This window comes from Plecotus auritus (genome assembly GCF_963455305.1).
Source record: "Plecotus auritus genome assembly, chromosome: 7".
NCBI lineage: Eukaryota > Metazoa > Chordata > Mammalia > Chiroptera > Vespertilionidae > Plecotus > Plecotus auritus.
The window spans coordinates 14589264-14611882 of NC_137774.1; the positions used below are offsets into that span (position 1 = coordinate 14589264).

The 22619-nt window shown below is 49.8% G+C and overlaps 1 protein-coding gene across 2 annotated transcripts in view; it reads left to right on the forward strand.

Moving 5' to 3' along the window:
* PLEKHM1 (pleckstrin homology and RUN domain containing M1) overlaps nt 1–22619 on the forward strand; it is a 51625-nt gene that overhangs the window by 26693 nt on the left and 2313 nt on the right. For both annotated transcript variants that reach the window (XM_080679478.1, XM_080679479.1), the window contains 6 exons: nt 6639–6909; nt 9006–9923; nt 12480–12625; nt 17069–17262; nt 21095–21158; nt 21814–21971. In XM_080679478.1, the coding sequence (XP_080535604.1) occupies nt 6639–6909; nt 9006–9923; nt 12480–12625; nt 17069–17262; nt 21095–21158; nt 21814–21971 (1751 nt within the window). The remainder of the gene's footprint in view (nt 1–6638; nt 6910–9005; nt 9924–12479; nt 12626–17068; nt 17263–21094; nt 21159–21813; nt 21972–22619) is intronic.

Below are 22619 nucleotides of genomic sequence, written 5' to 3' on the forward strand. Positions count from 1 at the left end.
GAAAGAGGCACACACACACACCCTTTTTAAAACAGCTTTAGTGCCTTTAAAATTATTTATTTATTTTTTAATCAGAGAGGAAGGGAAAGGGAGAGAGATAGAGACTTCAATGATGAGAGAATCATTGATCGGCTGCCTCCTGCACCCCCCCACTGGGGATCCAGCCCGCAACCTGGGCATGTGCCCTTGACCGGAATCGAACCTGGGACCTTTCAGTCCACAGGCCAATGCTCTATCCACTGAGCCAAACCGGCTAGGGCTTTTAGTGCATTTTAAGTTCACATGATTAAATTATAGATTCTTTTTTTTTTTTAGTATATTCACAGGGATTTGTAGCTATCACCATAAACTAATTTTAAAGCCTTTTTATCTCTCATAAAAGAAATCCCCTACCCATTAGCAGGCACTCTCCAACCCTTTCTCCCTCCCACTGTCTTCCTCCCCTCAACCCCTGGCAACTACTAATCTGCTTTGTCTATAGATATGTTATTCTAGACATATCACATAATAGAATCATGTAATATGTAACCTTTGGCAATTGGTTTCTTTCAATTAACAATGTTTTTAAGGTTCATCCATGTTGTAGGATGTATCTATCCCTACTTCATTTCTTTTTATTGCTGAATACTATTCCATTGTAGATTCCATTTATGCTTATGTCACATTTTATTTATCCTTTCATTAGTTGAATGGCATTTGGGGGGGTTTCCCCCCCTTTTTGGCTATTATGAATAATGCTACAATAAACATTCATGTACAAGTTTTTGGGTGGACATATGTTTTTTTGTTTGTTTTTAATTAATTAATTAATTATTTTTTACATATGTTGATAATTCTCTTGGATACAGACCTAGGAATGGAATTTTTGGATCATATGGTAACCAAAGGAACTGCCCCATTTTATATTCTCACCAGCAGTGTATTCCTCTACATCCTCACCAATAGTTCTTGTTGTTGTTGTCTTTAGAAGTGGCATCTCATTATGGTTTTAATTTGCATTTCCCTGATGGCTAACGATGTTGAGCATATTTTCATGTGCTATTGACATTTCTGTATCTTCTTTGGAGAAATGTCAATCAGAACCTTTGGCCAGGGTTACCTGTCTTTTTATTACTGAGTAATAATAGGTTGGGTTCTTTTAACCATATTATTGAATTTATTGGGGTGACATTGGTTAATAAGTACAATAATTTTTTATATATTCTGGATTGTAGATCTTTATTAGAGCTGTAATTTGCAAATATTTTTCCCATTCTGTGAGTTGTCTTTTATATATACATATAAATATATATATACAAATAAATATATATATATATAAATATATATATATATAATTGATTTCTGAGAGGAAGGGAGAGGGAGAGAGAGTGAGAAACATCAATGATGAGAGAGAATCATTGATCGGCTGCCTCCTGCATGCCTCCTACTGGGGATCCGGGCATGTGCCCTTGACTGGAATCAAACCTGGGACCCTTCAGCTGTAGGCCAACACTCTGTCCACTGAACCAAACCACCTAGGGCGTCTTGTTCTTACATTTAGATGTGTGGTATATTTTCAGTTAATTTTTGTATATTGTATAAGGATGAGGTCCAACTTCATTCTTTTGCATATAGATATCCAGTTCTACCAGCACTATTCGTTGAAAGACTATTTTTTCCCCTTTTTAAAAAGTTTTTTTATGTGATATGCACTCTGTAACCACCATCCAGATCTAGATATAGAACATTTCCAGCCCACCAAAGGAAACTACCATAGATTCATTTTTCCTGTCATTGAACTTGTTGTAAATGGAATCATACAATATATACTCTTATGCTTCTTTCACTGAACTGTGCAATTTACCTATACATACAACCTGGGACTATAGTTTGGTCTTTTCCTTTACCATGAGTATCCTATATAATACAGAGGTAATATGCAAATTGACCACTCCAACACACAAGATGGCCACCCCCGTGTGGTCAAAGATGGCCACCCCCATGTGGACACAAGATGGCCGCCACAAGATGGTCAGCAGGGGAGGGCAATTGTGGGCGATCAGGCCAGCAGGGTAGGGCAGTTGGGAGGGACCAGGCCTGCAGGGAAGGTCCGTTGGGGGGAACCAGGCTTGCAGGGGAGGGCAGTTGGGGGGAATCAGGCCTACAGGGGAGGGCAGTTGGGAGGGGACCAGGCCTGCAGGAGAGGGCAGTTGAGGGGTGACCAGGCTGGCAGGGGAGGGCAGTTAGGGGCAGTCAGGCTGGCAGGGGAGCAGTTAGGTGTTGATCAGGCAGGCAGGGGAGTGGTTAGGGGGTGATCAGGCTGGCAGGCAGAAGCGGTTAGGGGCAATCAGGCAGGTGAGCGGTTGGGAGCCAGCAGTCCTGGATTGTGAGAGGGATGTCGGACTGCCCATTTAGGCTCGATCCCACTAAACAGGCAGTTGGACATCCCTCGAGGGGTCCCAGATTGGAGAGGGTGCAGGCTGGGCTGTGGGACACACACCCCCACCCCCATGCATGAATTTTGTGCACCAGGCCTCTAGTTTCATTATAAGACTATATCATAATGTATTTTTCCATGCTCCTGCTAACAGACATTTGGGTTGTTTCCAGGTTTGGGGCCATTATGAAGAACATTTTTGTACTTGCCTTTTGGTGAACCTATGTACTCATTTCTGTGGGTATATATTTAGGAGTGGAATTGCCAGGCCATTGGGTAGACATATGGTTAGCTTTTTTTTTTTTTTTAAATATATTTTATTGGTTTTTTACAGAGAGGAAGGGAGAGGGATAGAGAGTTAGAAACATCAATGAGAGAGGAACATCGATCAGCTGCCTCCTGCACACCTCCTACTGGGGATGTGCCCGCAACCAAGGGACATGCCCTTGACCGGAATCAAACCCGGGACCCTAGAGTCCGCAGGCTGACGCTCTATCCACTGAGCCAAACTGGCTAGGGCCATATGTTTAGCTTTAGTAGATACTGCCAAACAGCTTTCTAACAGTCTTGTACCAAGTTATCCTCACGCTAGTAATATATGAGCGCTGCCATCTCTTTATCCTAGCCAGCGGGGCCGGGACAGGGCAGCTCCACTCATCAACAAAGCTCTTTCTCTGCTCACCATGTTTTGACCCCCTGGCCTCCTTGCAGCTCTTGACAAAGCAAGTTTCTTGTAGCCCCAGGCACTTCCACTTTCTGTTCCCTGTGCCTGGACCCTTTTCTGACTCACTCCTTTCCCTCACTGCTGTCTCGGGCCTTCCCTGACCACTCTGCCTCCAAGCACCAGTGACTCGCATTCCCATTCACCTGCTTCACTTGGTAACACTCATCACTCTGTGAAGTTACATTATCTCTTTATTTTCTATTTGTGTATTTCCTGTCTTCCTGACTAGAATATTGGCTCCATTATATGGAAGACCATGTCCATTCATTCTGTAGTGTCAGCTCCAAGCACTGTACCTGGGAGAGAGTAGGTATCAATCAATAGTTCTTGAACTCTCTAGAGACTCTTGAAATACCAGCTTGTAGATTTACACTGAGAAGTGCACCATCAAGTGCAGAGGTGGCAGGTTGGACTGACCAGGGCAGGCTCCACCTCCTTGCCACTTCAGGGGAGTCTGGTTGCTAGAGGGTTGCTTGGTAACGTGGAATCAAAGCACCTCTCCTTAGGGGAGTTGTAGATCCATTCATTCCCCCACTCCCTAGTCACTGGGCAACACTGTGTGGCCCGCCTATTCACATTGACCTGGTATCTTCACTCCTCAGCCAGACTCCTCTCTGGATTTCACCATTGTATAAAGTGCCCTAATGCCTTTAATAACTCCGGGTGGCATTCCTGGGGTGCTTTGGGTCCCTAGTGGTAGGTGCTTTGGGTCCCTGGTGGCAGGTGCTGCTCTGGCAGAGATTCTTGGTCAACGGTGATTCCCCCTCACTGTTGGAGGGGCAGGGAACTGGCAGATATGGGCCCCTGAGTGAGCGGGCTGTAGGGAGGTGGCATGAAAGAGGGAGATGGGAGACAGTGGTGCGCTCCTCTCCCCTACCTCCCTTTCTGCTTTATAACTGGAGGCCGTGGCGTGGGGCACAGCCACAGGGTTTGGTCCAATTCCATGTGCAGAAGTTCCAAGGACCCAGTGTTCCCACTTTTTTTTTCTTTGTTGTTAAGAGAACAAAAGGTTTCCCCGAGAGTATGATTTCCTGGTGGCTAACCTTGTGGTCCCTGGAGTGCGTCTGACCATTTCCAGCTCATCTCCCTCTCCGCTGCGGATGAAGGAGCCCTCACCAGTGAACATACATCATCTCAGAATCCACATTTGTCTCCTTCCTTCCACTTCCCTCACCTCACCCTTGTATTTTATGTTAAAGATGTTTGGAAAGTCAAGATTTGTTCTTTCACCTGTTATAACTCTATGCCAGGCACAAATAAAAATGACTGTTCCGAACAGCTTTGTAGGTGCTAGGATGGGGCTAAGTCCAGAACTCCATGGGAGCCCCCGGGTGGGATGGAGGCTTCCTAACCCAGCTGGGGGGTGGGAGTGGGGTAGGGAAGAGTAAGGAAAGCTTCCAGGAGGAGGTAGTAGATGACCGCTGAGTAGATAGTGGTCTCTCCCAGTAGGGCCATTAGCAGGGGCTGGGAGGTGTGTGTGCCTTGAGTCCCGATGACCCAGGCAGGCTTTGTTCAGAGTCCTGGTAAATGGTCCCCTGTAGCCACCTTCACTGACACATTGTCCTGCCACTGGCAGAAGGAAGCACCTGCTAAGTCTGAGGGTTTTCAGAGGAAGCTCTGAGGCCTTGCTCTGTGAGCCTCCCCCACCCCCAAACTCCTGGCTCAGAACTCTCACTCTTGGCTGAAAGGAGTCTTATAGCATCTGAATGAATTAAATTGTCTAAACCAGTGGTCAGCAAACTGCGGCTCGCGAGCCACATGTGGCTCTTTGGCCCCTTGAGTGTGGCTCTTCCACAAAATACCACGGCCTGGGCGAGTCTATTTTGAAGAAGTGGCGTTAGAAGAAGTTTAAGTTTAAAAAATTTGGCTCTCAAAAGAAATTTCAATCGTTGTACTGTTGATATTTGGCTCTGTTGACTAATGAGTTTGCCAACCACTGGTCTAAACCATTCTTTCTGGGGAATCCCCAGCCCTACTCCCCTTCACTGTCTAGGGGAGCAGGGAGGGCAGTCTTGATTTAGGGGTTGGAAATAGCAATGTCAGGTTGAGGTTGGTGACACTTAACAAAACAGCTGGGCTGGTCCCCCATGTGACTCATTTCCTCTGTGTAGACAGACATGTCTGTGGCCCAGCCGGCTTCCTTGTCTCTGCTCTTGCACACTTAGGCACAGAAAGGCTGGGAGCGCTTGAAATAGTGGGGGGTGGGGGGTGCTAGAGCCCGTTCCCTCAAGCCCCTGACCCCAGACCCACTCCACTTCTCAAAGCCAATGAGCAGCTTCAGACTCAGAGAGATAGCAACAGAAGGGGAAGCGTAGGGTAGGCTGCCTGGGCCCTAGGGGGCCTGCTCTGAAGTGGGGAGCAGAAGTAGGGGTTGCCAGTGAGAACTCTGGGTCCTTCTCCCCCATGCCTCCCTTATCTCAAACCCTAGAAGCAGAGCTGAAAAATTGTACATCCCTAGGACAACTGAATATCCAGATAGAAAAAAATAAAGGTGGACCCTTCCTCACACCGTACATATAAATTAACTCAAAGTAGATCATAGACCTAATTCTAAGATCTGAAACTAAAGCTCTTAGCAGAAAACAGGAGTAAATCTTTGTGACCTTGAATTAAGCAATGGTTTCTTCTACACCAAAGGCACAGACGAATTGGACTTCATCAAAATTTAAAAATTTTGTTCCTCAAAGGGCACCATCAAGAAAGTGGAAAGACAACCTACAGAATTGGAGAAATGATTTGCAAATTGTATTTGTTTCCTAGGGATCCTGCAGCAAAGTGCTATACACTGGTGTAAAACAACAGAAATGTATTTTCTGCTAGAAGTTCAAAATCCACATGTTGGCAGGGTTGATTCCTTCTGGGATTCAAGAATCTGTTCCATGCTTTTCTCTTAACTTCTAGTGTTACCAGCAATCCTTGGCATTCCTTGGCTTGTATACCCATCGCTCCAGTCCCTCCCTCCATCACATTCCTCTGTGCCTCTATCTTGACTTGGCATTCTCTCTCTTTCTCTGTGTCTTTCTCCTCTTATAAGGACACAGTCACATTGGATGAAGGGCTCACCATACCCCAGTATGACCTCATCTTAACTAATTGCATTTGTAATAACCCAGTTTCCAAATAAGGTCACATTCTGAGGTACTGGGGGCTAGGATTTCAACATATCTTTTTGAGGGATAGAGCATCGACCTGCAGACTGAAGGGTCCTTCCTGGGTTCGATTCTGGTCAAGGGCATGTATGTCCGTTGCAGGCTTGATCCTGGCAGGTCGATGCTCTATCCACTGAACCAGACTGGCTAGGGTGGAAAGGGTTGTTTTTAATGGAGTAAGGAAAATGTTCTAAACTTAGTGGTAATGGTTGCCCAATTATGTGAATATACTAAAACTATTGCATTATGCAGTTTAAATATATTTTTATGAGATGGGAATCATATCTCATTTAAGATTTTAAAAAAAAAAAACTTTAAAAACAGCCTGTGTCTTTACTTCTTCCCATAGAAAAGCAAGAGCTGGATCTCAGAAGATGACTTCTACCGGCCTCCCCAGGAACCACCCCCAGAGAGTCCTTCAGATGGCTCCGTAGCTTCTCCCAGAGGGACTCCAGAGTCCAGGCCGTGTCTTCTCAGGCATTTTTCTCAAGGACCAAGGAAAAGCTCCTCCATGGGGGCCTTAGACAAAGCTTGTGTGCCTTCTCCGGGAAGCAGGAAAAGCCCGGCAGCCAGCACGCAGGAGCATAAGAACTTCAGGGTGGTGCATCGCAGGCAGATGGGTAGGTGGCTGCAGCATTCCAGGCCTCACCGCAGGGGCACACCGTTCAGAAAGCCCTTCTGACGTCCTCTTTTCAATGACCAATTGGGTGGCGTCTTCTCACAAAAAACGTTCATCCCATGATGAGTAATTCAAGAAAGCATTGCAGGAAAAGTGTTATGTATATTTTCTCATACAGTCTCAAAAAGTAATGCCCAAAATTGCCTACAGAGTGAAAAAATACTGTATCTCATATATATATATGGACTCACATACACGCACACACATACACACACACACACATATATATATATATATATATATATATATATATATATATATATATTTAAATATATTTTTATTGATTTCAGAGAAGGAGGAGGGAGAGAGAGAGAGAAACATCAATGATGAGTGAGAATCACCGATTAACTGCCTCCTGACCGGGAATCAAACCATGACCTCCTGAGCCACTGAGCCACACAAGCTAGGCTACTGTATCATATATTGAGATGGAAACTATTTTCCCTGAAACTACCCTATAAGCCTTATTATATGGAACTCATGGTTCTGTCTTTTTTTTTTTTTTTTTAATATATTTTATTGATATTTTACAGAGAGGAAGGGAGAGGGATAGAGAGCTAGAAACATCGATGAGAGAGAAACATCGATCAGCTGCCTCCTACACACCTCCCACTGGGGATGTGCCCGCAACCAAGGTACATGCCCTTGACCGGAATCGAACCCGGGACCCCTCAGTCCGCAGGCCGACGCTCTATCCACTGAGCCAAACCGGTTTCGGCTCATGGTTCTGTCTTGATCTCCACACCCTCCCACTCCCGTGAAGTCCAGAATGAACTAATAACTAATTTTTCTATAACCTTCATAAATGAACTTCCTGTTTCAAACAAGCAAAAAAGTGTGCCCTAGAGTCCGTCTCTTTCTCTCATTTTCTGTTTGCAGTGATCCAGCAGAGAATTCTGGCCAGGTTCCTGGGGCCCTGGTCTCCATCCTGGCTTCTTTTAGGTTTTTCTGTCAGCCTGTGTGATATGGTTGTAACCATGTTGGGGAAGGTGAGCTCAGTCCTGGGTCCTCTTCTCTGTCGACACCCATGTCCCCGCTGATCTCACCTACTCTCAAGGGCTTTATGCCAACAACTGCCCAATGTTTATCTCCAGTGTGGACCTCGCCCTTGAACCTCAGATTCGCATCTCCATCGGCTCCATGCATGTCTAATAGGCTTCTCACAATTGACATGTCCAAAAATGACTTCCTGATTCTCCACTCCAAACCTGCTTCTCTCCTAATTACAACATTATCAGATTATTTTGGAGCAGGGGCATGGTACCCTTTCAAATATTTTTTAAATATATTTTATTGATTTTTTACAGAGAGGAAGGGAGAGGGATAGAGAGTTAGAAACATCAATCAGCTGTCTCCTGCACACCTCCTACTGGGGATGTGCCCGCAACCAAGATACATGCCCTTGACCAGAATCAAACCTGGGACCCTTCAGTCTGCAGGCCGACTCTCTATCCACTGAGCCAAACTAGTCAGGGCCCTTTCAAATATTTTGCAAGTGGGCACAATTTTTTTAAATTACAAAAATGGGCTCATACTACTCAATACTGTTCAATACAACTTTCTGTGCTGATAAAAATGTCCTGTGGAGTTATGTTTCTCATCTCATAAAATGCCCAACTTCATCCTCCCATATGCCTGGGCTAAAAACCTTGGAGTTATCCTTGACTTTCTTTCACATCACACATCAAATCCGTCAGCAAATCCTGCTGGCATATCCAGAGTCTTCCATTCCTGACCACCTCCACCACCTCATGGGTTCAATCCACTGACATCCCTGGCCTGGGTTATGGCCATGGCCTCCTAACTGGTCTCTCTCCCCGTTGTCCTTCAACATATGAAGCCAGGATGACTCCCCCATTTAAAATATGTCAGATCATGTCCCCGCAGCGGCTGCTATCCCCTCAGAGCAAAGTGGCTGGCTGGTATTCTGATGGCGGTCATTTCCCCGCACCCATTACAGGACCTCGGGCCCAGATGTTTTCTCTTGGGTGATAAAGGGACAAGCCCATTGTCTGAAGTGCCTCTTTCTGCCTGCAGGACTGTCCAACCCGTTCCGGGGTCTCATGAAACTGGGCACAGTGGAGCGGCGAGGGGCGATGGGCATCTGGAAGGAACTCTTCTGCGAGCTCTCCCCCCTGGAGTTCCGCCTCTACCTGAGCGGCGAGGAGCGCACCTGCGTGGAGAACTGCTCGCTGCTGCGCTGTGAGTCCGTGGGGCCGGCCCACAGCGACGGCCGCTTCGAGCTGGTCTTCTCCGGCAAGAAGCTGACCCTGCGTGCCTCTTCCCAGGACGAGGCCGAGGACTGGCTGGACCGGGTGCGGGAGGCCCTGCAGAAGTGCCGGCCCCAGCAGGAGGAGGAGTGGGTGAACATCCAGTACCCAGAGCAGCCCAACGACCTCCCCGAAGGCCCCCAGGGTGGCCCCCCCTCCCACTCGGACCCCACGGAGCCCGAATCCCTCCAGGGCACGCAGTTGGATTGGTCCTCCGCCCAAGTTCCCGAGCCGGACGCTATTAAAGAATCCCTCTTGTACCTGTACACCGACAGGACCTGGACACCCTATATTTTCTCCCTGTCCTTGGAGTCCCTGAAATGCTTCCGCGTGAAAAACAACGAGAAGATGTTAAGTGACAGCCATGGAGTGGAGACCATCCGAGATATCCTGCCCGACACCAGCCTCGGGGGCCCGTCCTTCTTCAAAATCATCACGGCCAAGGCCATCCTGAAGCTGCAGGCCGGCAGCGCCGAGGAGGCCGCCTTGTGGAGGGACCTGGTGCGCAAGGTGCTGGCGTCCTACTTGGAGACGGCGGAGGAGGCCGTGACCCTGGGCGGCAGTCTGGACGAAAACTGCCAAGAGGTGCTGAAGTTCGCCACCGGGGAGCACGGCTTCCTGCTGCAGTACCTGGTGGCCATCCCCGCCGAGAAGGGCCTCGACTCCCAGGGTTGCTTCTGTGCAGGTGCCGACGCCCTCCCACCACCCCCAGCCCTCCAGCCTCCCTCTCCCTCCGCTGGGGTTGCTGCTTTAGGCTCTGCACCCCTTCCCGGCCCTCCACGAGTGGCCCATCCCAACCCGGGGGTGTTGCTGCACATGAAGCTATTTGCAGCTATTGCAGCAAATAGTGTCTGCTCCTCCCAGCACCCAGTGAGCCAGTGCCCCTGCTTGTGGGAGCCTCCATCCCTTGCCCTTCCTGCCACTGCTCAGGGGTGAGACCTGTGGGGGGCAGCTCTGCTATGTGCCTCTCTCTGCCCAGGGAGTTCCGCGGAGCTAAGCTCTCCGCTCCCTTCGTATTCAGATTACAACATTATCATATTATTTTGGAGCAGGGGCATGGTACCCTTTCAAATATTATTGCAAGTGGGCACAATTTTTTTAAATTACAAGAATGGGCTCATACTACTCAATGCTGTGCAATACAACTTTCTGTGCTGATGAAAATGTCCCATACAGTAGCTACCAGCCACACGTGACTACTGGGTATGTAAAATGTGGCTAGTGTGACTAAGGAATGGAATTTTTTACTTTATTTCATTGAAACGGATTTAAATTTAAAAGGGCACCCGTGTCTCATGGCCACCATGTTGGACAGCACAGTGGTATATATTGTTCTGCAACTTGGTTTTTTTCTAGTTAAAAATACATTATGGGTATTATTCCAAGTCAGTGCATCTGCTATATCATTATCATCATCAAACCTAATTCTTCTGTACTGGGTACTGGCCAGATGCTTTATTTGAATTGTCTCATTTAATCCTCACAACCACCCTGTTGGGACAGGTGCACTATCATCTCTATTTATAGCTGAGGAAACTGAGTCACAGGGCTGGTAAGAACCTGTCCCAGGTCCACACAGCTAGCAAGTGGCGGAGCCAGTTGAGGGCCACGTTGGTCCCAGAAGCTCTGCTCTTAGCCGGGTCCCCATAGGCCCTCTCTACTCCATTGTTTTCAAGGCTGCCTGTTACTCTGCTGCTCATGTTCCATCTTTAGCTCTTCCCTCCCAATCCAACCAGCCGTGCCCATCACCCTGGGCCCTCGCAGTGAACTGGGTGGCGTGCCTGCTGCAGCGTGCCAAAGCTACAGATGCGGCTGCAAGTGGGTTAGGAGCCGTCCTGTTGGGGTAGAGCCTGTGGGACTGGAGGGGAAAGCCTGCTTCAGGCGTCTGGGAGGAAGTGGTCTGCGGTCAGTACCCCTCGGAAGGCAGAGCAGAGTTTCCTGCTGAAAACTTCTTCAAGCTCCCCCCCCCCGCCTCCAACCTCCGCCCTCCACCAACACACCCCCTTACCCCCTTTGAGGTGATTCACACTTGTGGATGTGAATGAATGCTGGCAGGGACAGCTGGCTCTCACTGTCCCTGCCACCCGCCAGCCTTCGCCAGCTTTTGGGCAAGACTGAAACTGGGGAGCCTGGGCTTCCCCTCCGCCTGTAAGGCGGGCACCAATCACAGCCATTTGGCTTGTGTTTCATAGTTTATGGGGCACTTTCAAAGCCTGTCTCGTTTCAACTTTGTAATAACCCCACAGAAGAGCCAGTAGTAGCTGAACAGATACTGAAAGGGGACTCGGCAAAAAATTCCGTGAAGGTCAGGATGAGGCAACTGGTAAGCAGAGGAACTGGCCTTTCTAGTCCTGAGGCCGGAGGGACTCTGTCCCCTGGCCCCATGGGAGGCTGGGCATGTGCTCAAGATTTGAGCCAGATCCTTGTTTGCCCTAGGCACAGGGACTCTCACTCCCTCTGTTCCCTACTCGGAGGGACCTCCAGCTGAGGCGCTGAGGCTGGGCCCCACACCCCTGTCCTGAGGTATCCAGCCGCTCTCGCTTCCAACTGGCTCCAGGCCCTGCCTCCTACTGCCTTCCTGTCCACTCCCTATGCCCGACTTGCAAGGCCCTGACTTAGTTGCTTCCTTGTCTGGGCCCCAGTGGAGGGACAGACCTAGAGGAGGTTGACATAGGTGAGCAAGCCGGGGAAACACGGAAGAAGGCAGCTAGTTAAAAGAGAATGCAGGCTCTAGAACAGCCGTGGGCAAACTACGGCCGGATCGGTCCATTCGGCTGTTCTATCCGGCCCGCGGAGCCAAAAGAGCGGAGGGTTCTCTTGCTCTCCCCTCCGCTCCTTTACTTTGATTTTATATTAGTTCACACAAACACTCCATCCATGCTTTTGTTCCGGCCCTCCGGTCCAGTTTAAGAACCCATTGTGGCCCTCGAGTCAAAAAGTTTGCCCACCACTGCTCTAGAACCAACACAATGCAGCTCTGAATCCTGGCTGTGCCACTTCATCCCTGTGTGACTGACAAGTCTCTGCATCAGTCCCTTGAGTGGTAAAATGACAGTGCTGTGTTGTAAAGATTGATTAATGGGGTTGATTCTGCGTGGTGGTGGTTCTTATCTGTATACTCTCCTTTTTATCTTTATACTCCCCTTAGATAGCAGGCCTATCCACCTTGGTTGCTTCTGTGTTACTCAGGAGCTGACTCTGGCCCCGCCGCTGCTCACTCTCCCAATATCCCTCTCCCCAGGCTGCTCCCGGCAGATCGGCTTCTCATTTGTACGACCCAAGCTCTGTGCCTTTTCTGGCCTCTATTACTGTGACATCTGCCACCAAGACGATGCTTCAGTGATTCCGGCCAGGATCATCCATAACTGGGACCTCACCAAGCGCCCGGTGAGTCCCCAGCCCAGCCTATCATGGCCACACAGGGCTGCTGAATGATAGAGAAACGGTCACCCCTCTTTGCTGCTGCTGTTCATCTGTTGGGAGGAGTTTGGCTCTAAGGAAGGCAGGGTCACTGGTTTAGGCTTCGTGATATGGGGAAAATGATCAAGAAAAAACTTGGTGCTGGTCTAGAGCCTCTGCGCAGAGCTCTGTCAGTGCCTGCCGTGGTCCTCAGGTAGAGTCTGAAGATGGTTTTCTGCAGCTCCTCATGGCTACGACAAAACTGTTTAAGGCACCAGCAACTGGATGGATGGATGCATGTATGGATGAATGGATGGATAGATGAGCAGGTGGGTGGATGGATGGATGGGTGGGGATGGATGAATGGATGGGTGGGTGGGTGGATATGGATGGGTGGATATGGATGGGTGGATGGGTAGATGGATAGGTGGTTGGGTAGATAGATGGGAAGATGTATAGAAGGGTGGATGGATGGATGGGTAGATGGATAGGTGGTTGGGTAGATAGATGGGTAGATGGATAGAAGAGTGGATGGGTGGGTGGATAGGTGGATAGGTGGTTGGGTAGATAGATGGGGAGATGGATAGAAAGGTGGATGGATGGGTGGGTGGATATGGATGGGTGGATGGGTAGATGGATAGGTGGTTGGGTAGATAGATGGGGAGATGGATAGAAGGGTGGATGGATGGGTGGGTGGATATGGATGGGTGGATGGGTAGATGGATAGGTGGTTGGGTAGATAGATGGGGAGATGGATAGAAGGGTGGATATGGATGGATGGGTGGATAGGTGGATGGTCTGGCCAGCTGGTTGCAAATACCCTTGGAGCAGTCAGCCTTTTCTGTTGTCGATGTAAGAACCTGACAATGGAAAAAACTAATGACAATTACTGGGAAGCAAGACCTCAAACACTCTAGAGAATGACAGCTTTGCACTTTCTTTTATACACTGCAATTAAAGAGGGAACGTAATGAAGATTACATGAAGGTGGGAGAAAGCAAGTCAGGGATTGGATTACAGGATAGTTAACAAAATTCTGTGTTCTCTTGAGAGTGGTCGCACTTTAGGAGGAGGGGGTTTAAAAAGAGGCATTTCAAAGGTGTGTTACCCTAGAATCAAACTGTGGCTCGTGAGCCACATGCGGCTCTTTAGCCCCTTGAGTGTGGCTCTTTCACAAAATACCACGGCCTGGGCGAGTCTATTTTGAAGAAGTGGCGTTAAAAGAAGTTTAAGTTTAAAAAATTTGGCTCTCAAAAGAAATTTCAATCGTTGTACTGTTGATATTTGGCTCTGTTGACTAATGAGTTTGCCGACCGCTGCCCTAGATGCACAGGAGCAATGGACAGTGCTTGCTGAAGGCAGAAGTTATAGGCCTGGGGCATGACTACCACTGTGACCTGCCCGGTTAGGAATTTATGATCAGATCACCTTGTGAGGTTACTTTCGGTTAGATGTAGCACCCCTTTTTTTGTCCACACCATGCAACTATTTATATATGTATCTGCTTTTTTATAAAACTGGGATTATACTGGACTCACATTGTTTTATAACACACTTCGTTTACTTAGTATGACATCTTTGATACTTATGTTCACCAAATGCTTTTAACTAAGATGTATTTTAAGATGGTTCAGGCTTTCCTCTTCTCCAGCTGAGCTTGCCCACTTTTCTGGCTGTGTTACCGTGAGCAGATCATTTAACCTCCGCCTCCTCATCGGGAAGGGCGAGTTATACCAGTGTCCATTTCGGGCTTGCGTGAGGGCCAAAGGAGACAGTTCCCTGCAGTCTCTCGGGCAGTGCCTTTCATGGTGCCTTTCCCCTCTCCTGAGGCAGGTCACACTGGCCCTGGTTCACGTGACTGGGTCCATGCAGTTTCAGCATGTGGCTGTGTCCTCGCCAGGGCACAGGGAGCACGGGACTCAGAGTCTGTGCCCTCCCAGCCTCTACCCTCCTGGGGGTGGGAACTCCGAAGACGTTAGCTTCATTTTGTTTTTGCTTGGGGGGTTTTTGTCTTGTTTTGTTTTGTTTTTGGTTACCTCATCCCCACCCATACCCTCAATGTTAAGTATTTAATTAACTACATGGAGAAAGTAAACCTCAAAATCACCACAGCCCTAACCGGTCTGGCTCAGTGGATAGAGCGTCGGCCTGTGGACTCAAGGGTCCCAGGTTCGATTCCGGTCAAGGGCATGTACCTTGGTTGCGGGCACGTCCCCAGTAGGGGGTGTGCAGGAGGCGGCTGATCGATGTTTCTCTCTCATTGATGTTTCTAGCTCTCTATCCCTCTCCCTTCCTCTCTGCAAAAAATCAATAAACTATATATTTTTTTAAAAAATCACCACAAATGCAAAGAACCCTTTGACCATAAAATACACTCACTATTGACAACACCTGGATATTTCTGTGGAGCCAACTCCATATTCGTTGCTGTAATTCTGGTGCCACTTCCTCGTTCCAGCTAGAAAATGACAATACTCTTCTGGGCATATCTGAGGTTGGGAAATAGCCAGCTCTCTCAGAGATCCCTGGCTTGGGAACGACAGGGAAATTCAGACTAGAAAGTGCCTGGCTCTCAGGTTAGGCCCTTGTTGCTCACCGTCACTCCTCTGGCTGACCCACTTGTGTGAGGCCTGCCTGGCACTTGGCAGGATGTGAGGCCAGGACTGGGGCTGCCTTCTTGGTCTGTCTCCTCCGCGCGCGGGCTACAAACAGTCCCTGGAGCACAAAGCCCCTGCCCGTCTGCAGCGCTTGGCTATTTTCAGCACACATTCCTTGTGTTATTTCATCTGAGCCTCACCCAAGGCCTGAGGCTGAGTTGTGGTCAGGGATGGGATGGGTGGGGGCTGGGGAACAGCGGTTTGATCTGACTCACAGGGGCTTGGACACTGGGCTGCCCATTGGTTGGGGGCTGGTACTTCTGGGAAATGGGAAAGAAGGAGTTGTCCATTCCTGGGGGAGGCGAGAGATGCCAGTGGACTTGGGGGACCAGAAGCCAGAAGCCTCCTGAGGTCCCTGTTACATTCCTGACCCTCCAGGGGCAGCTGATCCACAGCTGGAGCTCAGAGTCTGATGGCAGCCCCTTGGCTGAGTCTATGCTCTGTGCCAGGAGCTTACATAGACTTTGTTGTTGTTGTTAATCCTCACCTGAGGATATTTTTCCATTAATTTTTTAGAGAGAGTGGAAGGGAGGGGGAGAAGGAGAGAGAGAAACATCTATGTGGGAGAGACACATCGATTGGTTGCTTCCCATAGGTGCCCTGACCAGGGCTGGGGATCAAGCCTGCAACTGAGGTACATGCCTTTTACCAGAATCAAACCAGCACCCTTCAGTTCAAGGGCTGATGCTCTTAACCACTGAGCAAACCTGCTAGGGCACTTGGATTATTTTTTAATCTAAACTCAAAATAATTCCAGGAGACAAATGGTTTTATTTTTTTCCATTTTACACATAAGGAAACTGAGTCACCGAGAGGTTAAGGAAGGAAGTTTCACGGGTCATAAGGTGGGAAGTAGTAGAGCCAGGATTCAAATCCAATTCTGACTTGAAAGACAGACTCCTAACTACTGCACAGTAGTTGACAGTGGAGGAGACCACACCTCAGTTTAGACCTGGTCTCCACTTCCTACAGGTGGGCTGGATAAGCCACTTTAGCTTCTCTGAACCTCAGTTTCCTCACCAATAAAGTGGGGATGATGACACCTTCCCCTTTAGGTTGTTACTGGGGATGAAGAAAAAAGGTGGTCAAGATCCTCATCCCAGCAGTGTCTAGCAAATAGCAGGTGCTCAGTACTTGGCTTTGGCATTAGGGCTGGGCCTGAGGGTAAAACTTCCAACACTCTATCAGGTGGGACAGACTGAGATTGGTCACCGAACTCTGCCCAGAGACTCGGGGGAGCCCTGGGTGCTGCTGCTAGCGAGAGCCGAGGGAACTGGGGACAAGAGCCGAGGGAACTGGGGAAACCTCTTGTCAAGCTGCGTCTGATCTGTGGCTTCCTGTGGTTGGAGCCTGACTCAGCCAGTCACCTGGTTCCTGAGTCAGCCCAGGAGACAGTGCGTTTCCTTTGGGCAGGAAAATGGGGGCTGGGAGGAGAGGAAGTCGTGGGAAGGGTCTCTGAGGCCCAGGGGGAGAGAGACCCCTCCTCCATCCCAGCATGGTCTGGGAGGGCGGCAGGCAGCTGGTGCCATGGAGGGAAAGGAGGTTTGGGGCTCATATAAACTGGGTTCAGATCTTGGCGTTTATGAGTCGTGGGCCCAGGCCAAGTCACTTCATCTCTCTGACCCTCAGTTTCTTCACCTGTAAAATGAAATGGCACCATCTCATGGAGGGTGGCTGCAGCCTGAGTGGGTGGGTGGGTAATACAGGGCCTGACCCAGAGGCGCTTACTGAATGGCCTTTCTGTTTCACCCCCATTGCCTGGTGGTGTCCCCAGATCTGCCGGCAGGCCCTGAAGTTCCTGATGAAAATCCGGGCCCAACCCCTCATCAACCTGCAGCTGGTGAACCCATCGCTGTATGAACACGAGGAGCGGATGCACTTCATCGGGAGGAGCCGGGAGCAGCTGAAGCTTCTGGGGGATTACCTGGGCCTGTGCCGAAGTGGGGCCCTGAAGGAGCTCAGCAAAAGGTGAGCACCCTGCACATAGACACACACGCTCAGGCGTCCTCTTGGGGACATGCAGGAGGCAGCCAATCATGATTCATCATTGATGTTTCTCTCTCTCTTCCCCTCTCTCTCTCTTCCCCTCTGAAATAAATAAACGTGTGTTAAATACACACACACACACACACACACACACACACACACACACACACATATATATATATATGCTTTTATTGATTTGAGAGAGAGAGAGGGAGAAATAGAAACATTGTTGTGAGAAACATCCATTAGCTGCCTCCCACACAGCCTCCACCGGGGATCAAGCCCAAAACCTGGGCATGTGCCCTGACCAGGAATTGAACTGGCAACCTCCTGGTGCCTGGGTCCACGCTCAAGCACTGAGCCACACCAGCTGGGCCATAAAAACATATTTTTTAAAAAAGAAGCAGAACAGGCACGAGAAAGAGCACGAGAGGAGCCTCTGCTGGGGCTCAGACCCACTGTGTGATTCAGGGAAGTCGCTTTACTTCTCTGAGCCTCATTTTTCTTGTCTGTAAAATGGGCAAGTCACCCCTGCATTCACGTGGCCTTCCTGAGTTGTGGTGAAGGATGCATAAGAGGCTTAGAGTCTGGGAAGGGACACAGACAGGCAGACAGATGGCCCTGGTTCAGCGTGGCATGTGCCATGAGAGGGGGCACCTGACCCAGCTTTGGCAGGGCCCAGAGGGCCAGGGTAGCCCCCAGAGGAGATAGCATCTGTAGAGTTCTGCCTTTTCATTAAGGAAAAACAGTGCTTTTCTTCTTGCAAAGATAATATTCAAACAGTAAGAATGAGAATCAGGCAGAAAGGTGGGACGCCCTGCAGGTATTGTTTGAGCTTCCAGACCTCACTCTGCCTTACACACAGCAAATACGGTTACCACAGCACATGGCACCCCGTGTATAGGGAGATGGGCTTAGAAAACTAAGGGGAAGGGAAGGCTGGCTTTCCTGGCTAAGGGGACCTGTGGCGTGGAGGGGGGTGGTCGTGTGGCTCACCAGGACCCTCAGGAGGCTTAGTGCAGCTGGATTGTGGGGGCAGGGCCAGACCTGGAGGTCCTGTGTGCCACACCAAAGGCACCTGGGTTTTATTCTGCCAGCAGTGGGGAGCCATTGAAGGGTTTGCACAGGGACTGTCGCATTCCGGTCAGGAGTTTGAAAAGACTGAGTTTGGCTGCAGAGGTAGTAATTCGCCGAGAGGAAAGGTGGCTTGGACTGAGTCATCCAGGTGGAGGAGGGTGAGAGGACGAGAAGGAATAGGCGGGTCTCAGATGTGGGATCCCCTTTCTCTCAGAGGACCCAGCCAGGGGGCTGCCACCAGCAAAGGGGAGCTCCCCCCGCCCTCTCGACTTCACCTCCCTCTGCAGTTGTAAGGCCTCTCTGAGTGTGACAGGCCCAGGTGCAGTGGCTCACAGAGAAGGCTCTGGACCTGGTGGCCCCCAGGGGTTCCATGACTGAGCAGAGGGCAGATGATAGAGATGACTCCCCATACAAGTCAGCCCCACCCTTCCTGCCAACTCAGGAACAGCCTGAGCACCCCCTCCCCCGCCCCCTGCGTTTTCCTGGTGATAAATGGCGGCTTCCTGTTTCCAGAAAGCTGGGATTTTCCTAGGGAGACCAGCATAAAGAACTGAGCGTCTAGCCCTAGCTGGTTTGGCTCAGTGGATGGAGCTTCGGCCTGCGGACTGAAGGGTCTGGGGTTTGAGTCCCATCAAGGGCACATGCCCGGGTTACAGGCTCGATCCCCAGTGTGGGGCGTGCGGGAGGCAGCCGATCAATGATTCTCTCTCATCATTGATGTTTCTCTCTCTCCCTCTCCCTTCCTCTCTAAAATCAATAGTGTGTGTGAGTGTGTGTGTGTGTGTGTGTGTATTAAAAAGAAAAAAGAACTGAGCATCCAGTCGGCAGCGTCCCCACCCCGCAGATCGCCATGTAGCCTGCCTGGCTGCTTGGGGGGACTTGCCATCTCCACCCTGGATTGGCTCCCCCCTGGGCCATAATTGAGGCTGTGGAGTGAGCCATGGCCAAGCCCCCATTCCAGACACCCCAGGGTCTGGCCCCATCCTGCCGGATGTTCAGAGCATCCTGGGGCAGGTTTCCAGGCTTCCTCGGAATTGGAGCATTCTCCCCAGAACCCCAGCACCATGCACACTCACACAGCAAGGCCAGGCAGGCTTGTACCAGGGGAACGTCTGCAGGTGTTTCCTCTCTGTCCCTCAGGATGTAACCCTGGGACCTCTGTCATTAGCGGGGTAGAAACCAGAGCCCAGTTGGTGGTGGCGCCTCATCCTCTGTCTCCCCGCCTCCCCACCCACCTCTGAAATGGGATCTGCCGTGGGGCTTAGGACAGGTCTCAGGTCCTCACAGGGCACCGAAAGCAGATGCTTGAATGTCTGTCCCTCAGCCAGACCAGGGCTGCGGGAGGGCAGAAGCCACGTCCTGTGCATTTCTGTCCCCAGCACTGTCCCTGATATGTGATGGGGGCAATAATGACAACAGCTGACACCTACAGGCATTCGCAGGGCAGATAAGAACACAGGCTCCAGAGCCAAGCGCTTACACTCAAACTCCAGCTCTGCAACTTCCTAGCTGGGCGGCCACAACAAGTTATATAACCTCTCTGTTCCTCCGTGTCCTCTCCTCCTCACAGTGAGTGTTGTAATAGTGCTGACCTCAAAGGATTATTGTGAGGTTGAATAAGTTTATATACACTGAAGTGGCCAGATTATTATGATCTCTGAACACATAATAATCCGGCCACTCAGTGAATATCCTATATAATAAAAGGCTAATATGCAAATTGTCCCCTCAACCAGGAGTTTGACCAGCAGGCAGGCCAGCCAACTGCCCATGTCCCCTTCCCCTGGCCAGGCTGGCCAGACCCCACCCGTGCACAAATTCATGCACCGGGCCTCTAATATATATATACATATACATATACACACACACACACACATACACACACACACACACACATATATACACACACACATGCACACACACACACACACACACAAACACACACTGAGTGGCCAGATTATTATGCGTTCAGAGATCATAATAATCTGGCCACTCAGTGTATGTATAAGCTTTCAGCTCAGTTCCTGGTACCAACTGTTAACTTGCATCACCGTCTTCCTCATTATTATTTTTATAGACATTTATTTTATTTTTTATACCTTTAAGTTAAAAAAGTATTTTTAGCTTTATTGAGGTATAGTTGACAAATAAAATTGTAAGATATCTAAAGTGTACCTCATGTTGATTAGCTATATGTACACATTGGGAAAGAATTCTTCCCATCTGGTTAATTAACACATTCACCACCTTATTTACTTACTTATTTTTCATAAATTTTTTTGGTAAGTTCTGCTCTCAGCGAATTTCAATTATGCAATACGAGTTTAACAACTAGAGTTAGGTAATTATTCATTGTTTACGATGTGCTAGGCCAGTGGTCGGCAAACCGCAGCGCTCGTGAGCCGCAGTTTGCCGCTCTGTTGACTAATGAGTTTGCTGACCACTGTGCTAGGCACTTTGCCAAAAGCTTTAAGTAAATTATTTAATCCTCAAAACAGCTCCATTTCTCAGGTGAGGAAACGTGAGGCTCAGGGAGGTTAAGTAACCTGCCAATGTTAGTCAGTCACTGGAAGGCAGGCCGGGTTCCGGCCCGGCTGGCTGGCTGTGCTCCTGGACACCACCCAGCCCAAGTGGGAGGAGTCTGTGCCTGGTTAGCCCGGCTCAGGGGACGACAACAAACACAGGCTGGCTGGGGCTTGGAAACCCTTCTAAGGGACCTTTTGTGTTTTCTTTGAAGGCTTAACCACAGGAATTATCTCTTGGAGTCTCCCCACAAGTACAGTGTCGCTGACCTCCAGCAGGTGAGAAAGTTGCCCCCCTCCCCAGACCTCTCCAGAGGGACTCCATTCCTGGAAAAATCAGAAAGGGGGGTGGGGTGGTGTTGCTGAGTTCACTGAGACAAAACAGAGGTCTGCAGCGTTTCAGGACCTTGGAATGGCGTCCTGCCATCCCTTGCTTCCTGGGGCAGTGAGTGAGCCCGCAGTGCCCCTGGAATAAGCAGGCACTACAGCAAAGCCCAGGATCACAGGGCGAGAGTTTGAGGCATTCCTTTGCTCAAGGAAAGGATTTGGGCCTCGTCTATCAGTCCCATGATCCCCAGCTGCACAGGGGCTGATGCCTATACTGCTCAGCCTGATTTGGGGATGCTTTTTTTTTTTTTGAGAGAGAGAGATAGGGAGGGAGAGATAGGAAGATCGATGAGAGAGAAACATCGATCGGCTGCCTCCCGCCCACCCCCCACTGGGGATCCAGCCTGAAACCCGGGCATGTACCCCAACCAGGAATCGAACCAGGGACCTCTTGGTGCATGGGTTTGTGCTCAACCACAGAGCCACACCAGCCGGGGGTAGGGGGAGTTCTTCAGGCGGGGTGCCACCAATAGGCCACGTTTTGCAGATGGCCTTGGCCTCGGCACAGCTCCCTAAAATGCCTGGCGGCCTGCATCTGCCCCTACAGATCTCGGAGGGAGTGTATGAAGGATTCCTCAAGGCCCTGATCGAGTTTGCCTCCCAGCATGTCTACCACTGTGACCTGTGCACCCAGCGTGGCTTCATCTGCCAGATCTGCCACCACCATGACATCATCTTCCCCTTTGAGTTTGACACCACTGTCAGGTATGCAGGACACCCAGCCAGATGCCCCACCCCTCCCCTTCCCCAGCATTTCAGGGTGGCAGGCCCTGCGTCCTTGAGTGGGAACACACTTAACATCCCCTCTGCGCCAGTGCCTCGGGTTGGTGAGGTTGTTTAGAGCAGCTGACGCCCTGGGCAGTCATGGCCAGCCCCAATCCTGCTCAGGGGACAACACAAGCCCTCACAGAATGCTCTTGGCTCTCTTCCGGGGTCTCAGTTTTGTCAGCTATGAATGGGTTGAGGAGGGACTGAATGAGTTATTGCCCTGGACTGTTGGACAAGGCCCAGCACAAAATGGGCAGCTGGTGGGTGACCTCTGCCCCTGTCATGGTTGTTCTTATTCCCAGTTATCACTCGCTCATTATCAGAAGCCCCTAAATGGACAAATGCATCCACCAAACCTTCCTTCCAAAACGTGGGAGTGGAAATCTGAACTGGTGGGAGCATTCATTCATTTTCAGTACGTGTTCCCTGGCCCAGATTCAGCCCCTGAACAGACCTGGGCTGAGTGTTTTCAACTGCAGAGTATCTTAACCGTAGGCAAGAAGTCATTAGAGAGTCTCAGCAGCATTTATAAAAAATGAAATAGATGGTCAGCATGCATCACATGACCTTGGGTATGCATCGCTG